Source organism: Brachyistius frenatus, unplaced genomic scaffold (assembly GCF_029030835.1).
Source record: "Brachyistius frenatus isolate BFR_SWC_R1_liver_20210118 unplaced genomic scaffold, ASM2903083v1 Contig_142, whole genome shotgun sequence".
Lineage (NCBI taxonomy): Eukaryota > Metazoa > Chordata > Actinopteri > Embiotocidae > Brachyistius > Brachyistius frenatus.
Genome location: NW_027210741.1, coordinates 691,655 through 709,307, shown reverse-complemented (window position 1 = coordinate 709,307; position 17,653 = coordinate 691,655). Strand labels below are relative to the sequence as shown.

General features: G+C 38.8%; 1 protein-coding gene across 3 annotated transcripts; it reads left to right on the top strand.

Annotated features, from left to right (window-relative positions):
* The first annotated feature begins 3,444 nt into the window (after nt 1–3,444).
* LOC138630799 (uncharacterized) lies at nt 3,445–16,451 on the top strand. Of its 3 annotated transcripts, XM_069715367.1 has the most exons (6): nt 3,446–3,826; nt 7,307–7,351; nt 7,737–7,775; nt 8,664–8,811; nt 9,879–10,040; nt 11,222–16,451. In XM_069715367.1, exons 1-6 carry the CDS (start codon nt 3,776–3,778, stop codon nt 12,343–12,345), a joined length of 1,569 nt encoding a protein of 522 aa, XP_069571468.1. In that variant the 5' UTR covers nt 3,446–3,775; the 3' UTR covers nt 12,346–16,451. The 3 variants fall into 3 exon arrangements, with proteins under 3 accessions (XP_069571469.1, XP_069571468.1, XP_069571470.1); XM_069715368.1 differs by lacking the exon at nt 7,737–7,775 and having other exon boundaries at nt 3,445–3,826; XM_069715369.1 differs by lacking the exons at nt 3,446–3,826; nt 7,307–7,351; nt 7,737–7,775 and having other exon boundaries at nt 8,718–8,809.
* Nucleotides 16,452–17,653: the final 1,202 nt, after the last annotated feature.

Genomic DNA, 17,653 nt, shown 5'->3' with positions numbered 1-17,653 from the left:
TTTCCCTGCCTATTTGGCAGAGTGACATCATATTAACACTTAAGACTATTGTTTGGTGGGCAGGTTTCAAAACAACACAGCAACCATGTAGCCACACGACACATTCCTTAATGTCAAATGTTTATTTTTTCAAAACTATGCCAAAGTCTGTAATATAAACTGTAATATCGGCCTTTTGTCACTATTATGACCAAGGACATTTCTGTACTTCAGTATAAAATGGTGTTTCTGCAAAACACAGTGTATCATTAGGTATGAATGTATGCACAAATAAAGTGTACACATACAAATTAATAAAGAATAATTATATAAAAAAATACTGATATAACAAAGTCAGTTTATAAAGTCCTTGCAGGATTGAGCAATTTCTGATTCTTAAAGGCTTGTCATTGGTTGAAGAGGCCTCCTATTTTCAGCTCCTAACAATGTGTGCTTTCTGGAAAGCAAAAAATAAATCCCTCTTGCCAAGAAATAGTTTGGTGGTTGCTACCAGGCCTTTTGAACTTCCTGTGTACCTTTCGGCTTAGAGGGATTCATTGCTTAACTGCCTTTGTTCAAAGTCTCCCCTTGTCTGTCACTTTAAACTGTTAAGCCCTTAACGGTTTATGTCTAAATAAAAAAATTGTAATGCCATTCTTTTTTTTAGATGTATTTGTGGATGTGTAGCTGTTGCCTTGTCGTGTAGCTACTCCCATTCTGTGGACTGAAAAAGGGTGACGACTCTGACCTGATGCAATCGAGGGAGAGAAAGAGATGTGGTGCAAGGTCACGTCTCCTGTTAGTCCCAGTTTGTTATTTGTGTTACCTGCATAAATCATGGCCTAAAAAGAAGCCATGAAGTAATTACTGCATACAAAAAAAAGAAGAAAAAAAAAAGGTTCATTTAGAATTTCATCTAAATGATATTGTACACTTTGTGTTTTGTCAAGTGTTCCTGTTTCTAAGTCTCACTTTTCCACAGATCAGGAGGTATTTTGATCTGCTGCGGTTTTTCAATTCAGTTTTTTTTAAGATAGTATTTGTATCAAAACCTAATCCATATTTTAATTTGCTAATTAACACCTATAATGAGTGTGTTCTTGTGTTCTTGTGTTCTTGTGTGTGTGTGTGTGTGTGTGTGTGTGTGTGTGTGTGTGTGTGTGTGTGTGTGTGTGTGTGTGTGTGTGTGTGTGTGTGCGTGTGTTGTTTTTTCTCACATTGAGCAAACAAGTTGATCTATTGTATCCTCTGTAATGCTTAGGAAAAATTACAGTACATCAGTGTACAGTTGGCCTATTATGATAAGCAGATGCTTTTAAAGATATTCAAATCACAATCAATCTATTTAATTCCCGTTTTAGAGCACAAATGTGAATAGAAATGTAAGAGCATTGGAGAGTTATGTGGTTGTTTTATTTGACCTACTTTTAGTTTCTGTTTGATTCCTTAAACTAAAGTGTTTAGTGTAGAGCTACTAACAGTTTCACATTTTACACGTGAAAGATGCTAATAATAAATTCCTGTCTGTATGTGGCTCACACTGACATGGTATAAAACCTGCAAAACAGTAGGTGTGGCAGCTAAAGCAATTTAGAGCTTCCTTGTTCTCGTTTTGTTTTAAAGTGGCTTACACACACACACACACACACACACACACACACACACACACACACACACACACACACACACACACACACACACACACACACACACACACACACACACACACACACACACACACATGCACACACGCACATACACATGCACACACAGTAAAAGGGAGGTTGGGCTTCATGATTTACAAGCAATGATAAATAAATGAGCTATATAAGATATATAACTCCAGGTAAAATTATTATTAACAGACACATAACTGTAACTGTTTTAAATGTACTTAGGTTTCATTTTCCACAGCAGATCACTGAACTTTATTTCAGTATCTTTTAGTGGCACTTTTTTTTTTTTTTTTTAAATACCAACAACCTGAACCTCAAAAAGCAAAAGCCTGTTGTCTGCTGCCCTCTTGTGACAGAGACGCAAACTGCAATTAATGCTTATTGCTGGGTTTGCATTTACCTAAGGTTTAAGTTGTGAGAGGAATAGAAAAAGGAACATTTCTACAAACATTTCTTTGCTCAAAGCCACAAGATAATACATGCTACATGCTAACATTAAGGAAATGACCGTAATCATTTTTGTTAATGCAGCTAACATATGTCAAATTTGGTGGACAGCATCTTGAGGCCTCCAACAAGGAGCCCTTATCCTGGAGCGCTGAGGACTAACCTCACTCCACGGCAGCTGAATCCTTTAGAGGACTGCTCAGCAACATGCACCCACCTGATGTTAATTGACAAAGTAAAGGTTTGAAGCACTCACCCGATTTAAATGTTCATTTAAACTCAGTACATTACTGCTAACCCTAAAGTCCTACAGCTACCCATTAACTACTGTTAATGTGAAAAGCGCAAAAAGCTTTGTTCAAAGCAAACAGTTATTACATTAAAGGTAGCAACAGCACATTTTGGCTGGTGCCTTTTTATGTAAGGTCATGCAGGCTGGACTGCAACGACAAGGCCAACCCGCAATGGCTAGTATTTCTGCCTTCAAATGCAACCTGTGAGTTTGTGGTTACAACATGGGATCTTGTGTGCACTATATGATTGACACTTAAGTGGTTATGTTGTGATGACATGGTTGCTAGGCAACAACATGGACAAGACACAAAGGCTAACAATTTAGTTTGAGAGTAGGAGGGAAACCATATGAAATGCATGTAATAAGAGGGAATTATTTTTGCATTGGACGCAGGATTTCATTTATATCAAAAACACAACATGAGTTTTAACAGAACCCCCATTTAAGCCATTTCACATTGGTTGGCCAAATGCTGTGACTTCCTGTATTATGCAGTTTAAATGAAACGCCCCCATTTCAAATTAAAAGCCCTCTATTACATACGCGGTCCAGCCGTATTGTTTATGTATTTCAGAGGAAAATTATCAATAAATCTAAGGCAAAATTAAGCCTTTTTTATTTCGCTGGTTTCATAGATAACTATGAAATATTGTTAAATATACTACACTCACAACAATATGGTTTAAATGACACAAGTTAAAGAATGTAATTGCTAAAGTCCAATCACGTCAAGTAAAGTTGATAGACATGTAGAAGTGTACGTGCAGTTTTACTTAGCCTGATTATAAAGTGTATTTGCCCAACCCCGGATATATTAACAGATTAGTTGTAACATTAGGTGCACTCAGTTCCCAATTACAATATTGGGAAAATCGCTATTTTGCTTTCCACTGTACTGTGAAATGGTTTGTTTCACCAGAACTAGGACAACACACGTGTGGTGGCCTTCTGCTTCATGGAGCTCCAGAGTGTGAATACAGGAATACAGCCCCTGCGCGCTGTTGCTGGGAGCTGCGTCCAATCAAAGCCGCAGCGTCCCCAGGCAAGTAGTTTGGTGGCTGGCAAATAATGACATCATGCACAGCCCCAGTCCCTCCGCAAAAACTACGAGTGAAACATCTCCTTTTTTTCCACTACAGCAAGCGACACACGACTCAGAGATTCAGAGGTACATCCATCACATGCACCGTGAGCGTGGCCTTGGCAGCACGGCGTGTGCAGCGGAGCATGGGAGGGGCATCCGTCTGTTTGGGGGAATGGCGGATGGGAAGGATGCCGTGTCTGTGGAGCGGGGCGGCGGTGACGGGGGTTTAGCGGAGTAGCATCCCACATCTGCATTTGTATTTTCCTCTACTTGGCTTGGTATTCTGCTTCCGCCATGGATCCGGAGAAAACGCTGACGTTCTGCCACGGGCTGCAGGCTGAGGAGGTAATGCGCCGCACAGCTTTCCTTTGACTCCAACACTCATGTCAACAGCTGGGCTTGAATGCTTCTGCAGAGCAACATGCTTTCCTCGGCCCGTGTTGTTGTTGACAGTGGCCTCAACTTGTTCTGTACACATCTGCCTGATCATTTCTTCTTTTTGTACCATCGCACCTTTGACAAATTGTTTGAGACAACAGGTAGATTTTTTTTTTTTTTTTTTGCACCACTGCAGCAAATATGAAGTGCTCAGTAAAGTCATTCTGTTTTGGTTTAATTATTATTTAATTGGGAAGGCTGTCTGTAAAACATCAGGGGACTGTATTTGGGTTATTCTGATCACCAGGGAATTTAATAAGACTTTGGGCACAAGGAGACACCAGAAGATTCCTGTTTAGTTGTGTTTATTGAAGGATTAAGGTCGTAGGCTGGCACCAATCAATGCTGGTTTTCACATCCTGAACGGAAAATATGTACTGTGTACTAACAAACAATGAATTCAACTCAAAAGGAGTAAATGGCCATTCCACAGTATTCCAGTAGAACTAACTTAATATAATATTTATCACAATTTAACACTACTGCTGATTCAGGGAAACCGATTCACTGAGGCTGGTATTCCCTGTTTAATTCAGTTGTCTGACAGAAAATTCAAAGTTTCACTGTTGGAATATAACTGTCGTACTGCCAAAGGAGTTTGTGTACGATTTTACATTTTTGTATAAGAACTGAGAAAGTCAGAAACAAAAGTCAACAAACAATAGACATGGCACATTGCTACACAGAATAATACTGAAAGAAAAATAAATACCTGCATAAAATCCATAAAATAATATGATAAGTTGAGTTCTGGTTTAAAGCAATTCTCATTATTTGATCAGAAACAGAGAGAAGAAGAGATGGAGGCCGATTTTAGAGGAGTTCCATAGAATTGTGTGTTGTTGTAGGTTGTAACATGTTCTCTGATATAGTATTTTGTTGCTTCCATGGCAAGTTCCCTTTTATTTTGTGTCAAAATTTAGTTTTTTCAGTTTTATTCTACATTAGGTTTTTTTGTATGCCTTTTAAAAAAAAAAAATGACAGTGGAGATATGAGAATCACACCAGGGACTAGCCTTCAGCGCATTTGTGTCCATGTAATATGCATTCGAGCCGCTCAGTCACCAGTTTGCCCTGAGTTTTATTTGAAAGAATTTAGTTTTTATGTCTTGACATATGCTGCAGTGAAGCAGACAGTGTTGCCCTGTTTCATTTAAATTAGATAGGCAAGTGACAGTGATATCCCCTTACAGCTGGCTACAGTAAAGTGTACTTTTGTCATTTTAAATGTGATCATACTATATATTCCTCCACTGTTTGCAATCAGCCTCTCTCATTTTTCCCTTCAGTCTGGATTTTTGTGTGCACTGCAATCGATACCTTTGGGGGCCCTTGGGTGGAAGTCATTTGTGGTTAGCCTGTGGTCTCTGGGGACGCCTGAATGACTTTACTTCACATTCACTGCTTATCCTGTGCCATAAGGGTGGGCCTGCCACTGGAACTCAGCTTGATAGTATTTATGACATAACATTTCCCCTCATGACTCTGACTCTTACAACAGTAAAGTTCAGCTAGGAACTAACAGAGTTCAATTTTAAACGTGGGATATACAGCAGGATTTATCTGCTGACTTATGGTGTGACACAATATTTGGTGGTCCACACATTTTGGAAACGAACAGAGTTTGCAGAATCTCAGATTTTCTATCATTAGTAGCAGAAAGAAAATGAAAAGTACAAATGAGTAAATAACCTCAATAAGTTTTGATATTCACTGAAACGTGACATAGAAGACTGTCCAGTACTGAAATTTGACAAAACAATCATCATTTACTAATTTATTCACTAATAAAGTGAAATAAATTTTAAAAAAAATAATTTTTTTTTTTTTTTTTACGGAGGCCGTGTTTTTGTGTCGTTTGAACAGCAAGCTCTTTTACTTTTTAAAAAGGCACTAGCTGTGATTCTGAATCTGGTAATAGCCGTGTCCGCACTGGCATGTATGCATGTACAAACAAACACACACACAATGCACTTCAGGGCTAACATTGTTCCCCATGCGGACCACATCGCCAGCAGCCACTTGTTAACAAAAGATGTCACATTTATGTGGCTGCAGGTTGGGTGTGCAGCAAACCGTTGAGCACCTAGTGTCCTCACATTGTTTTTACTGTGGCCCCACATCCTGCACTTACACAGGCATTTTTATCCCTCTATGCTGGTCACAGCTGTTGGCTGTTGCAGAAACATGTTTTCAGGTTGTCCCGCTGTCTGTCCCTTACTCATTAATGCAATATATCAGGAACACCTTGGGCGAAATCTAAAAATAATTCTAAATTTGGCACAACCATTCAATTGGACTCACGGATGAACTTATGTAAGTGGTCAAAGGTCACGGTGAGCTCTCAAAACACATTTGTGCCCATAGCTCTTGATTTCTACGCTTATTATGACAAAATTTCACAAAAATGCCTAATAGGATAAAACGGTGACATTTTTTTAATCAAAAAGTTCAAAGATCATAACTCAGGAACACAGATGAGATTGTGACCATTTTCTCATTTGGTCGGATGCTACTGGTAACTCTAATCTTGGTTGTCTTGAAACTGCGGTAATAGGTGTAAACTGCCACTTGACTGGTTGACAAAGGCAAACGACTCTGAGGTGATAATTCTATTCCTTTAACTTACAGCAGGCCTGCATGACATTTGCAGATGCGTAAGTGACACCCATCATTTTTAAATCTCGTTTAGTGTTAATGTACATCTTGTGTTAGTTTCCACTGCAGAGAATATTTAAGCACCAATTATATGCAGATCAGGTCTTTGTGCTAGATGAAAATAAAACAATCCCAAAAGAACAATAATTAATATTATTCTGAGATAACCAGTTTCATATGTATGTGACTGCTTTGCTGTGAAAACCCTTTTATGAGTAATTGATCAACAGACAATTCATACATTTTGATAACTTATTTGCCAGTTTATCTATTTAGCAATCAAATATGCCAAATATTTAACCATTTCTGCAGTCTGTCTTGTAAAATGCATATTTTTGGATAAGGCAACCTGTAACTTTTTATATTCATCACATTTTTACACATTTCAGGGGGGGGGGGGGGCTGTTGTTGAACGAAACGAGGAAGATAAAAAGAGGACACATGGTTTCATGACTATGTTTGGGAATTGGTGTCTTCTGTCTGCTACCTTATCCTGCAGAAGAGAAATAGGTTTGGTTAAAAAGCCATTGACTTTCCCGTCTCCTTGAAGACCAGAAATGTAGCAGTCAGTGGCTTTAGACTAGAAAATGTACCGTTTGTGCCCTTTTTTTTACACTTGATAACTAGAATAACGACTTAGTATTTCTTTCGCTTATTCTTGCCATCTCCATCTAATAATCTTTCTATACTTTTCCATCCTAACCGTTGTTTCTCTGTGCCTTTTATCAGATGACTATGTCCCTGCAGGGGTTGGATGCAACCGAAGATGCTACGGTAGGGAGCTCAACCTTTAACCACACCACTGGATAGTAAAACACATTGTCCACATGTGTAAAGAGCCTCAATGCCGTTTCCTCTGTGGTTGCTATGGCAATGCATACTTATTTGTTACACTTCTGAGTCTCGTGTGGTAACTATGTACATAACAGATTTACAGATTTAGCAGCCTCCTCTTGTTGCATTATTATTGAGGTTTATGGTTTTGCTGAAGTGCCAGAGCTCATCGAGACTCTTCCCCCCAAGCATTGAAATTTATTGGCTTTTTATGTTGTGTCGATCATTATATTAATGTCTGGGTTTCGTTTCTTCTCCCTTGCACTTGCTATTGATTTAGATGTAACTGTAAAATTCACTGAGGTTCTGTCCTTTCTCATTTTAGGTGCCTGTAAAGGAGATTGACATGAGCACAATTAATAAGGTATTAAACATCTTTAAACTCCAATAACTAACGTATTTCTGTTAACATATTATAGATTAGATGAGTGATATGAAACGCACTGTGCGTCAAGGAATCCATAGAAGCATTTTAGCATCTTTCTGCTCAATTTATAGTTTTTTTGGCCTCCATTTTTACTGGATGAGCTGGTTCATTTTAACTCGTTGAGATTCAGTCTCACATCAACCCTGTTAAGAAAATGTGTATTCAGTACAAATCTCTGATAAAGCCCCTGTAGATTCTTCTCCCAGCACAAAAAAGCAGGAAGACAGAGTTACTGCTAGCTGGTGAACTTAGTGGAGCATTGAATGGCTAAAAGCAAGATACAATCAGAGGTAAAAGGAGAGTGAATCCTGGGTTCATTCCATGGCCACTAATACATTTCCAAATGAATATGAATGTGGCTTTGTATCACCTTAATGTGTGAATAGGCAACTATTTGCTAATATGTCTGCCATAATATAGAGAGAAACATGTCAGTGTATTTCCAGCTTGTTGGCTAAAATCAACAAAAAAATTCAGCTCAGTTAGTTTTAAAATCCACCGACTATTTTTTTCTGGCGCTTTCATTCTCCCCTCGTGGTCAGTAGATGGAGATGGTTTAGTTGCAATCACATGACTGGAGTTTCGAAACTTAGCCAGATGAACGCAGGTGTTCGTATAAAAGGGGGGGAGGGGGGGTCATATCCCCATGCTCAGGTCAAAGATTTGACATCATATGTGAAACGCTTCCTTTTCTGTCCTGACTTTACGTTTTAATTAAAAGCTTTGAAAAAAGCTAATGCATGATATCCTAAAGATGACATAAACTTTGTGCATTAACATGGTTCCAACTCTGGTTATATTGCAATGTGGTATTTTGTCCACTAGGTGGTGAAGCATCAAGGGAGCTCCGGCAACCTGCCTGTAGTCCGTCCCAAGTACTGCCCTGGAGTAAACAACAATCCAGGTTACCTGTGTGAAACCGGACACTGCTGCGGAGAGACAGGCTGCTGTACCTACTATTATGAACTCTGGTGTGAGTCGACTGACTTCTTTTCATCTGTGTCACTGTAGAAAGGGCACCGACATGATGGGTGGATTTATTTATCATCCAGTCCTGCCTGGGAGCATTAAGTGAAAAATCTTTACAAACAAAAAAGGGATGTTTTCTTACATTACAATCATGTATTTAAAAAAAACAGGTTGTAAAAGTATTTATTTTAACTCTATATTGGCTGGGTGAGTCTTACCAGAATATGTGGACAACCATTTGAAAAGAATCTGACCAGAAAGACATGGAAATCAGCCAGATATTTTTATGTATTATCAGGCTATTTCACAGATTCACTTGTGGTCAAACAGATAAAAGATAAAGTATTCCTTAGCATTTCACCTGCACTGATCACTTTCTAATAAGATGGGCTCCTAACCCATGGAGCATTTAGTAGAACTTACACCTTCATTATAGTCTTTACAGAACAGATTTCAAAAATATTTTCACTGGTGCTAATTTTTTTTTTTTTTTTTTTTTTTTTTTTTTACCCACTTGCTATGTGTATCTTTAATATTGTGAATGTAGCCTCATTACATGTAGTTACAGGTAAAGTGTAAGCCCTATTTTGGCTTTTACCCTCACCCTATACATTACTTAAACTTGCACTAAAATACTTCTATGGACAGAAAACACCAGGGGACACCAAACAGCTGTTTTAGGTTATATGTTTACACTGACATCAAAGGATTTATCTGCCACTCGCACAACTGGATGCTACTAAAAACCACAACATTTAGGCCCTGCCCTTAAATATGTCACCTGGAGAACTTTTCAAAATATACATACCTATGTTGAAAAATGAAAGTGGAAAATTCTTTATTGTATAAAATGTATTTATTTATACTGTATGTGTTGTCTGAAAGTCAATGTCCTAGTTAATACATGTATGAATCTAGTAATCAGACCTAAACTGCCACTGTTTTTTGGACTGGTCATATGAAACAGAAATCACATATGTAATGGGATAAAACATTGACAACCACCTGCAACCACTGTTATTGTTTGTTTTCATGATGATGAACATTGGATGCATTTCCTGTTTATTGCAGGGTTCTGGTTGTTGTGGACGGTGCTGATCCTCTTCAGCTGTTTCTGTGCTTACCGCCACCGCCGGGCCAAACTGAGAATCCAGCAGCAGCAGAGACAGAGAGAAATCAATCTGATCGCTTATAACGGAGCCTGCAACTACCCTTCCTCAATGCTGGACCTCAGTATGTTTCTTTCATTTTAATGTAGCACTGAGCTACAATGACACTTACAGCAGGTCTTTATTACTAATTTAAATCAATTTTCCAGATTTTGCATGTGTTCTGGTTTCCTTGTGTCTTTTTTCAGAGGAAAAATAAGCACTTATTTAGATCGGTCCATACGCTTGTTTGATTATTATCTTGGCAACACCTATAATAATGTTAATGATGAGGCTCATATCAAAATGAAAATGTAAGCAACAAATGTTTAGATTTACACTACATATAATTTTACAGCAATAATTTGTACCTAATGAGACAGTATCACTATAACAACCAACACAATAAAATTACATTAACAGAAAGGTTAAATAATGAATATTAAAACAAACCAAAAAAATCTCGTGTCATGCCAGACCAATTTATCCGATTTTTCTGGCTGATACTTTTTTTTTCAGATATATTGGTGTATTAAAACTTTTTTTTTCACAGAACATTATGCAAAAACATAAAGCTTTGGGTAGTTTATTTTTGCAATTAATTATGGGTTTATTTAATTTAATATTTGCCTAAAATTATTATTATTATGACATTATTATGATTGTAAAATACCATGCCTGCATTACATGTCTTTTTCACAAGTATTTGAAAACCACATTTTGGTTTAAATTTTGATATGATATAATTTTTTTATTCCTTAATCAGCATCAGCTCCAAAAATTCAGTATCGGTCAGGCTCTGATCTCATGTGTGCATTTCAAGTACATCAATAGCCCAAACCCATTTGTTTCTGTGGAACATTAATAATTTAAAAACTAGTTATATGATATTGTCTCAATAGGAAATATTACATAATTTCCTAACACAGCTGAGCACTGTAGTTTCTAGCAAACCTTGCTTAAAATTTTTTTACTAAACAATAGGTTTTATGGGGACTTCATTTGGCTAAGGATTAATACCAATTTGTTGCCATAATGAATTATTATAACTATATGGTTCATTCATGTGTTTGTATTAGATTTTGACAACAATAGAGAAATTAGTTATATTAGGCTTTGGCTGCATAGAGGCATAAACACTTGTTACTAGGATCAACTTTGTTTTGGTATTTTTTAAATAATTTTTAGACAATGAACAGAACACAGAATCTTACCTGCCTTACCCTAGAAAGCAAGGTGTCCGAGTTGATTCCTCTTTCGTCACAGGTTTTCTGGCTTCCTTCAAGTTGCCGTCCTACGAGGAGGTGGCTGCGCAGCCCAGCACCCCTCCTCCGCCTTACAGCTCCGTCTTTGCCGTGCAGGGAGGTACCACAGCGGGTCCTAGCTCCTCTTACCCTCACTATCACCACCATCGTCACCCCTGCCCCCCCTATCTTGGCCCCGGCCCGAGTGGCCTGACCTCTTCCCAGAGCTCCGACAACTACACCAGCTGCTCCTGCGAATCGTGCTCCATCACCTCCCCATCCAGCACCTCTTTTTCTGTCCAGGTGACAGACGAGACATATGACAGTAGTCACATGTCCACACCCAGTGAAGCGGGGGGTGACCTTGCAGTCATGCCGAGGGTAGGGGCCACCTTCACACCTACACCCTCCCTGCCTCCTCCATCACAAGTTCCACCTGATGTCATACCTGCGGCCACTCCGGATGTCATACCTGTACAGAGACGTTCCTCTAATTGCAGTGAAGGATTCTCACCTCCGGCTCTGCCGCTTTCTCTCCCTTTACACTCTCGTCCTTCACACTCCTCTCGCCTCCCACTTTCTCCCCTTGTTCTGTTATCTTCCATTCCTCCCGGTCAGGTCCATCCTCTTGTCCCTTATGATCCACTCGGAGCCATGGCTGTTCAGAAAGTGAAAGAAGATACCTCACCTCTCGACCTGACCGCCAGGCCCACACCTCCTGCTCCTAAACAGGCTCTCTTCTTATCAAACGAGGCTCTTTTCGTGCATTGTAACAACAAAGAGGAGCAAAAAAGAGAAAAAGAAGAGCAGGAAGACGAAGAAGATGATGATGATGAGGATCATTTCCGTCATCGACGACTGACGGGTGACTCAGGCATTGAGGTTTGTCGCTGCCATGTAAAGAGAGTGGAACGGGTGGAAGAGGAACTGCAGAAGGGGCACTTCAATAAAGGAGGGAAAGAGGCTGTGCAAGAAGGGGAAAGGGCTGACATGCTACACAGCAGCGTAGAACTCTCCCACCGAACGAAGGCCGCCGCACAGTCACCTCTCTTGGACGACTGCGTGGAGCAGTGCGGCCTCGTGTCCTCATCCTCCAGCATCATCCACAAGAAAGGCGAGGCCATCATCACTTTGGAGTCCTCGTAAGTTGACAGCCAGGGAGATGTAGTCGATCAAGTGGTCAAAGTGAAATGTTTATCTTTGATAGCATTCAAGACTAGTAGGTGAAAAGTTGAATCACTGAAGAACGTCTTGTAAATCTTACTGTTATGGTGGTAAGGGACAGGATGAGTATCGGATGAGTATCGGAGCTTTTTGGTGTTTCTGTATTCGATTTCAAACGAGTAATACCTGAACATTTTTTTCTTAGTTAGTTCATTTGGTTTGTGGTTTGGGGGATTTATTTCTCTACAAATTGCTGTGACTAATGAATAATGAATTGGTCTTTCTCTGTCTTTTCTGGTTTTACAAATACCCAACATGCTCTGCATGCCAGCCACATCGACTGTCAACAGTTTTCTCCTCTTCTCTGTATTGTTGCAACTGCAATGAACTCCTTTGTATCAGTGGTTCCCAACCTGTGAGTCAGGAGGACTTTTAAGGGGTGACAAGAATGGTCATGAGATGATTGACAATATAAGGGAGAAGAAAAATGTGGTTCTGCTGGACAAAATGATTGGACTTTCTCCAATCTGTGCGTTTTTAGTTTTATGTCTTCAGGCATTTAAAAATGATTCCAATGGAACAATCTGAGAAGTGAAAATCAATCTTTGGTGCAAACTTGACATATGCAATGTTTGATGGGGTAACAATAAAATATTATCGGTCTAATGCAGCAGGGGGAAAAAAGGTTGGGAACCACTGCCTTACAATTCTGCCATGATACTAGGCAGAAAACATAAACAAGAATGTTGATCAAAAACTGACCGTTTCTGAAACTTGAAAAAAAAAATCTGCATTTACAAAGGAAATTGCAGAACAATTTATTTTCAAAAGAGCAGCTCTAAAACAAGCGTATTTGGATCCCGCTATATAATCTTAATTTATGAGATCCTACAGTATCTTGGGATCAGATGTTGGGATCACAAATATTGAACACTGCAATATGGAAAAGTGATCTTTCTTTTCTGTTATAGTGTGATTTTTCTTTTAAATATGCTTTCACCAGCTTACTTCCCTCCTTTGAGGAAATATTGACAGAAGGCAACTATTTTGATTGATTCATTGGGTCTATGTTTTTTACATTGTGTCTTATGTTGCTTCCTTAGTGAAAAGGGGGGCAAACATTGATTATAATGTGTGGGTGGCAAAGCTTTACAATGGTATTATGGTTATACGTTGTTCTTTCAGACTGTTACAAGAATATACTGTATAATTATCTGACTGTTTGGCTTTTTGAACACGCTCCTGGTTGATCGATGCCATTTTTGCAAGGCAACGTGAATCCCAGTCCTCCATGGACGGACTGTTTTACGAGGCTGACACTTTAAGCCTAACCTCGTCACGGATAATGAATGTAAAAGGTTATGCATTGTAACAAAGAAAATACTCAAACTGTTTACGGAGAATTTTTATAGCATGATGCTTGACTAAAAACCTCTTCAAAAGTGTTAAAAACTGCAGCAAGGCAATGCAATCTGCCTGCTGTCGGCTTTGAGATGACACTTTGAAAAGAAGTGCCCATTGTAATGTCTATCCATGTTGAGTAGTGCTTGTTAAATATCAAAGGTGTTTGAAGTGAGGCTTCAAAGTCACACAACAGACTTCAAATATTGCTGTGGCTAAACATGTCATCACACAAAGAGTTGGGCTGCTTTTCCCCTAATGCATCCTGGTTGATCCTGTTTTTTTATATGCAAGATCACTCGTTAAAGCCCAGAGAACAGTGGGCGTCCTCTCCTTCAGTGGGCAGAGTGTGAAAAACTCTTGATTGATGCGCTGTACATCGAAGGATTAAGTCAAATTAGTCATTCCTGATCACAGTTTGTGGTGGGAATAGCATACACGTACTCTCTTATAATTAAATGTCAGTACAAAATGTACTTGAGAATAGAAGTTTGATCAAATTTTGTACATGTTTGTCTTGCTGTTGTTGTTATGAGATGAATGTCTCTGTAGCTCACTGACTAGAGGCCAATCTGCTCTGTGCTTAGTGCAAAGCTGACTTAATTGTCTAAAGCCTGAAGGCAAAGCTTTTAACTAATTTATAGCTCCTGTGCAATGACTTAAAGGTGCGTCTCAGAGGCTGTCGATGCTCTGACAGAGACTGTTCCTCCTTTGAACGTATCGAAATAAAAGCCTTTTGGAAGCTGTACATTTTTCGGGCTGGAGAATGGACAGTCATTAGTTTCATTTTCAGTAGCTAACATAGGTGTTGATCAAAGTATATGGTGCCTAGATGAAAACAGATTTACTGTTGGGCGTTCTATAGTTTACTGCTAAGATGTGAGTGTGTGTGTGTGTGTGTGTGTGTGTGTGTGTGTGTGTGTGTGTGTGTGTGTGTGTGTGTGTGTGTGTGTGTGTGTGTGTGTGTGTGTGTGTGTGTGTTTCCTTTGAATTGTTAATAGGTGTAAATCAAATGGGAAAATGTTTTCTATCAGTGTGTAGAAGTCTCTTTATAAAATATAGACAGTACATGTGAGACTTGCAAAAATAGTATTTAGCAATAGTATTCACACTTTTTTCCTTATTCTAGTTAATGCTGGTTGATAGGAAATAAACTGTTGTGAAAAAAGACATTTACCTCTATTACCGATCCATGAGCTGTGCTGGGCAGATGCCCTGGATTGTACAAACACAGCGTTTTTAAATGCCTTTGGCTTAAGGTTTCTCCCAAGTGCAAACTCATATTATGTGGTTTTGCCTTCAGCACCAGTTTGTGTCTCGTGTATAACCATTACATTTAATTTACAAAGCTGAGCATCAGTGTTTGTCAACAATGTCACTTTAAATCTTTGTTGAAGATTAAAAAAAAAAAAAAAATCTTTTCTCTGCGTGATATAAAAGATTTGCTCAGATTTCCCAAGTTACAACCTGATTTGTTTTTCCACACAAAGGTGGACAAAGCATACAAGAATCAAAATGTATAAAGATCTATCACTGTCTCTTATTTTTCTATACTGATGTTATCAAGAAATGTTCAGTTTCACATTGAGATTTTAATTTAATTTGCCAAATAGAGTTACAACTTTGAAAAATGGGCAAAAATCTAATTTCATTCTGAAAGTTTTTACTTTGTTAAATATTTTTGGGGGTATTTATTTTTCAGAAAATTGATGTTCAGCCCTGAAACTAAAATGTAATAGTAACACACGAGGCACGAACTGGGTTATGTTTGTCCTGACTCCTGCTTTCTAATTGAAGCCAAACCTATCTGAGTTCAGTGTAGATAGAAAAAGTTTGATTTCTTTTGCCTTGTCGGTAAGTACAGACAAAATGCCCAAACTCTACCCTCATTTCCACTGTCGGCCAAGGCCTGATACAAGACTGTTATCTCGCTCGAGTTTTGACTGCAAAGGACTGTTTACTTCTCCTTCTGAAGATAGTATTCACTCTATATTTGTACTGATTTTATTTTATAATGTCAAGAATTGAAGATTTAAAAAAAAAAAAAAAAAGCCCACGTTGGTACAGCTGAACTACTTTGCCAGGAAAAAACAGGATAACTCGAGACTGTTTGTTGTTCTCCTTTCACTCCTGCAGCTACGAGCCAGCAGGATATATAGCAGTATCTTTATGTAACTGTGTGTGGAATAGTTCATATTAATATTACTACAACATGTGGTGTACTTTTGAAGTTATCTTTGTGCAATTCTACCTGCAGCTCTTCAGTGTGTTGTACGCATGCGTGATGAGAGAGTTATTGTTAGCCGTGTTGTTGTGTTATTGAAATCACTGTCGCTTATTATGAGGCCAAAGTTGAGTGTTGATGGTATTTGTCAGTATAAATAGCCAAACATTTTTGTCTTTCTAGCTGATTTTGTACCAATGTATTGCCTAGAGATTTCTGATGCATACTCAGATGTAAAATCCAAACAATGAGAAGCTCCCACACTTTTAAATGTTTGTTTGGTTGCACATATTGTGGTGCTTTTTAAATAAGGTGGGGTTGTTTTTTGGGTTTCTTCCATTTTAGTTTATTTTTCATAGAAAATGTCACTGGGATTCTGCCATGTTGAACACAGACATCTACCTTTCTTTATCCAATAAAAACTGTGGATTTCATGTCAAAAATAAATGTGCTACCAAAAACATGTCTGTACCTTTCTTAACACGTCTGCAGCTCTCGTTGTCTGCAGTGCTAACAGTCTTGCATGACATACAGCAAATGCCAAACAAGGAAGAATGAGCTAAAAACTCCCACTCATTAGTATCTGCCACCGTGAATGACTCTGGGTGAATCATCCTGTTGCACTCACTCTGAAAGCTTCATCTTTTCAGGAGTTTTCTAAGTTTGAATTCGGTGTCTTTGACTTGCTGACAGCTCTGTGTATCAGCAGTGACAATCTCAACACGCAGTATGAGAACATTGACAGTCTTTGTAATGCTTGTATTGATAGCCTCAACAGCACCTGTCTGGTCTCATTGTTCTCCCGCATAGAACAACAACATTCTGTTATTGCTCAATTATTTCTGCCAGGGCTGGATTATCAACCAGCAGCTCTAGTGATAACTCTGTGTCAACTGTTCTGAACTCATTAAATTGAACATTTGTTTGGGATCATGTTTGACTGAAGCACAAAATCAACAGAAATTATGAGATGATGTGTGGTGGGTCTTTGCTTATTTGGAAGCTGGGCTTGGAGAGGGACCCTGTGTCAAATTCTACTTTCAAGACCTTCATTATTTCAGTCTTGTTGCATAAGAGGAAACAGGTGCCCTTTCCTGCACTGAATCTCAGCTCGGTGCTCTGCCTCCAAACACAGCCATGTCTGTATTTCCCTGAAAAACTTCACAGGAACCCCAAAGGTCAAAAACAGCGGCAGAAGCAGATCTGTCATCTAAATTTTTATCAGCATCAACAGGGTTGCGTGTTATATATTCCTTAATTCATATGCATCACATGACCACATGTAAACCTAGTAAAACTGCACAATTGTAAAAAAGTGAAAGAAACGGATCATAAGGGGCCTACAAGTTCCTTTTTACCCTGTGCCGGTGAAAAAAGGAACCGCTGGCTGCAATGAAAGAAAAAAAAAGCTGTAGAAGAAAAATGTAGATCTTGAGCAAACACTTTCATGAGTTTGTGAGTGAGAAACGTTGTAGGCATTTTAGTCATCGAGATTATTGTGAGAAATGCCAAGAGCACCAGAGTTAACAAAAGCGGCACCATGTGTTTTCAGCACCATCTGGTGGTGTGAATTCAGATGACAAAAACACTTCGATGTGAATGGTAAGGTTTTCTATAAATACAGAAAGAGAAGATATGCAGCAACATACGGAAGTCTCCAACCAC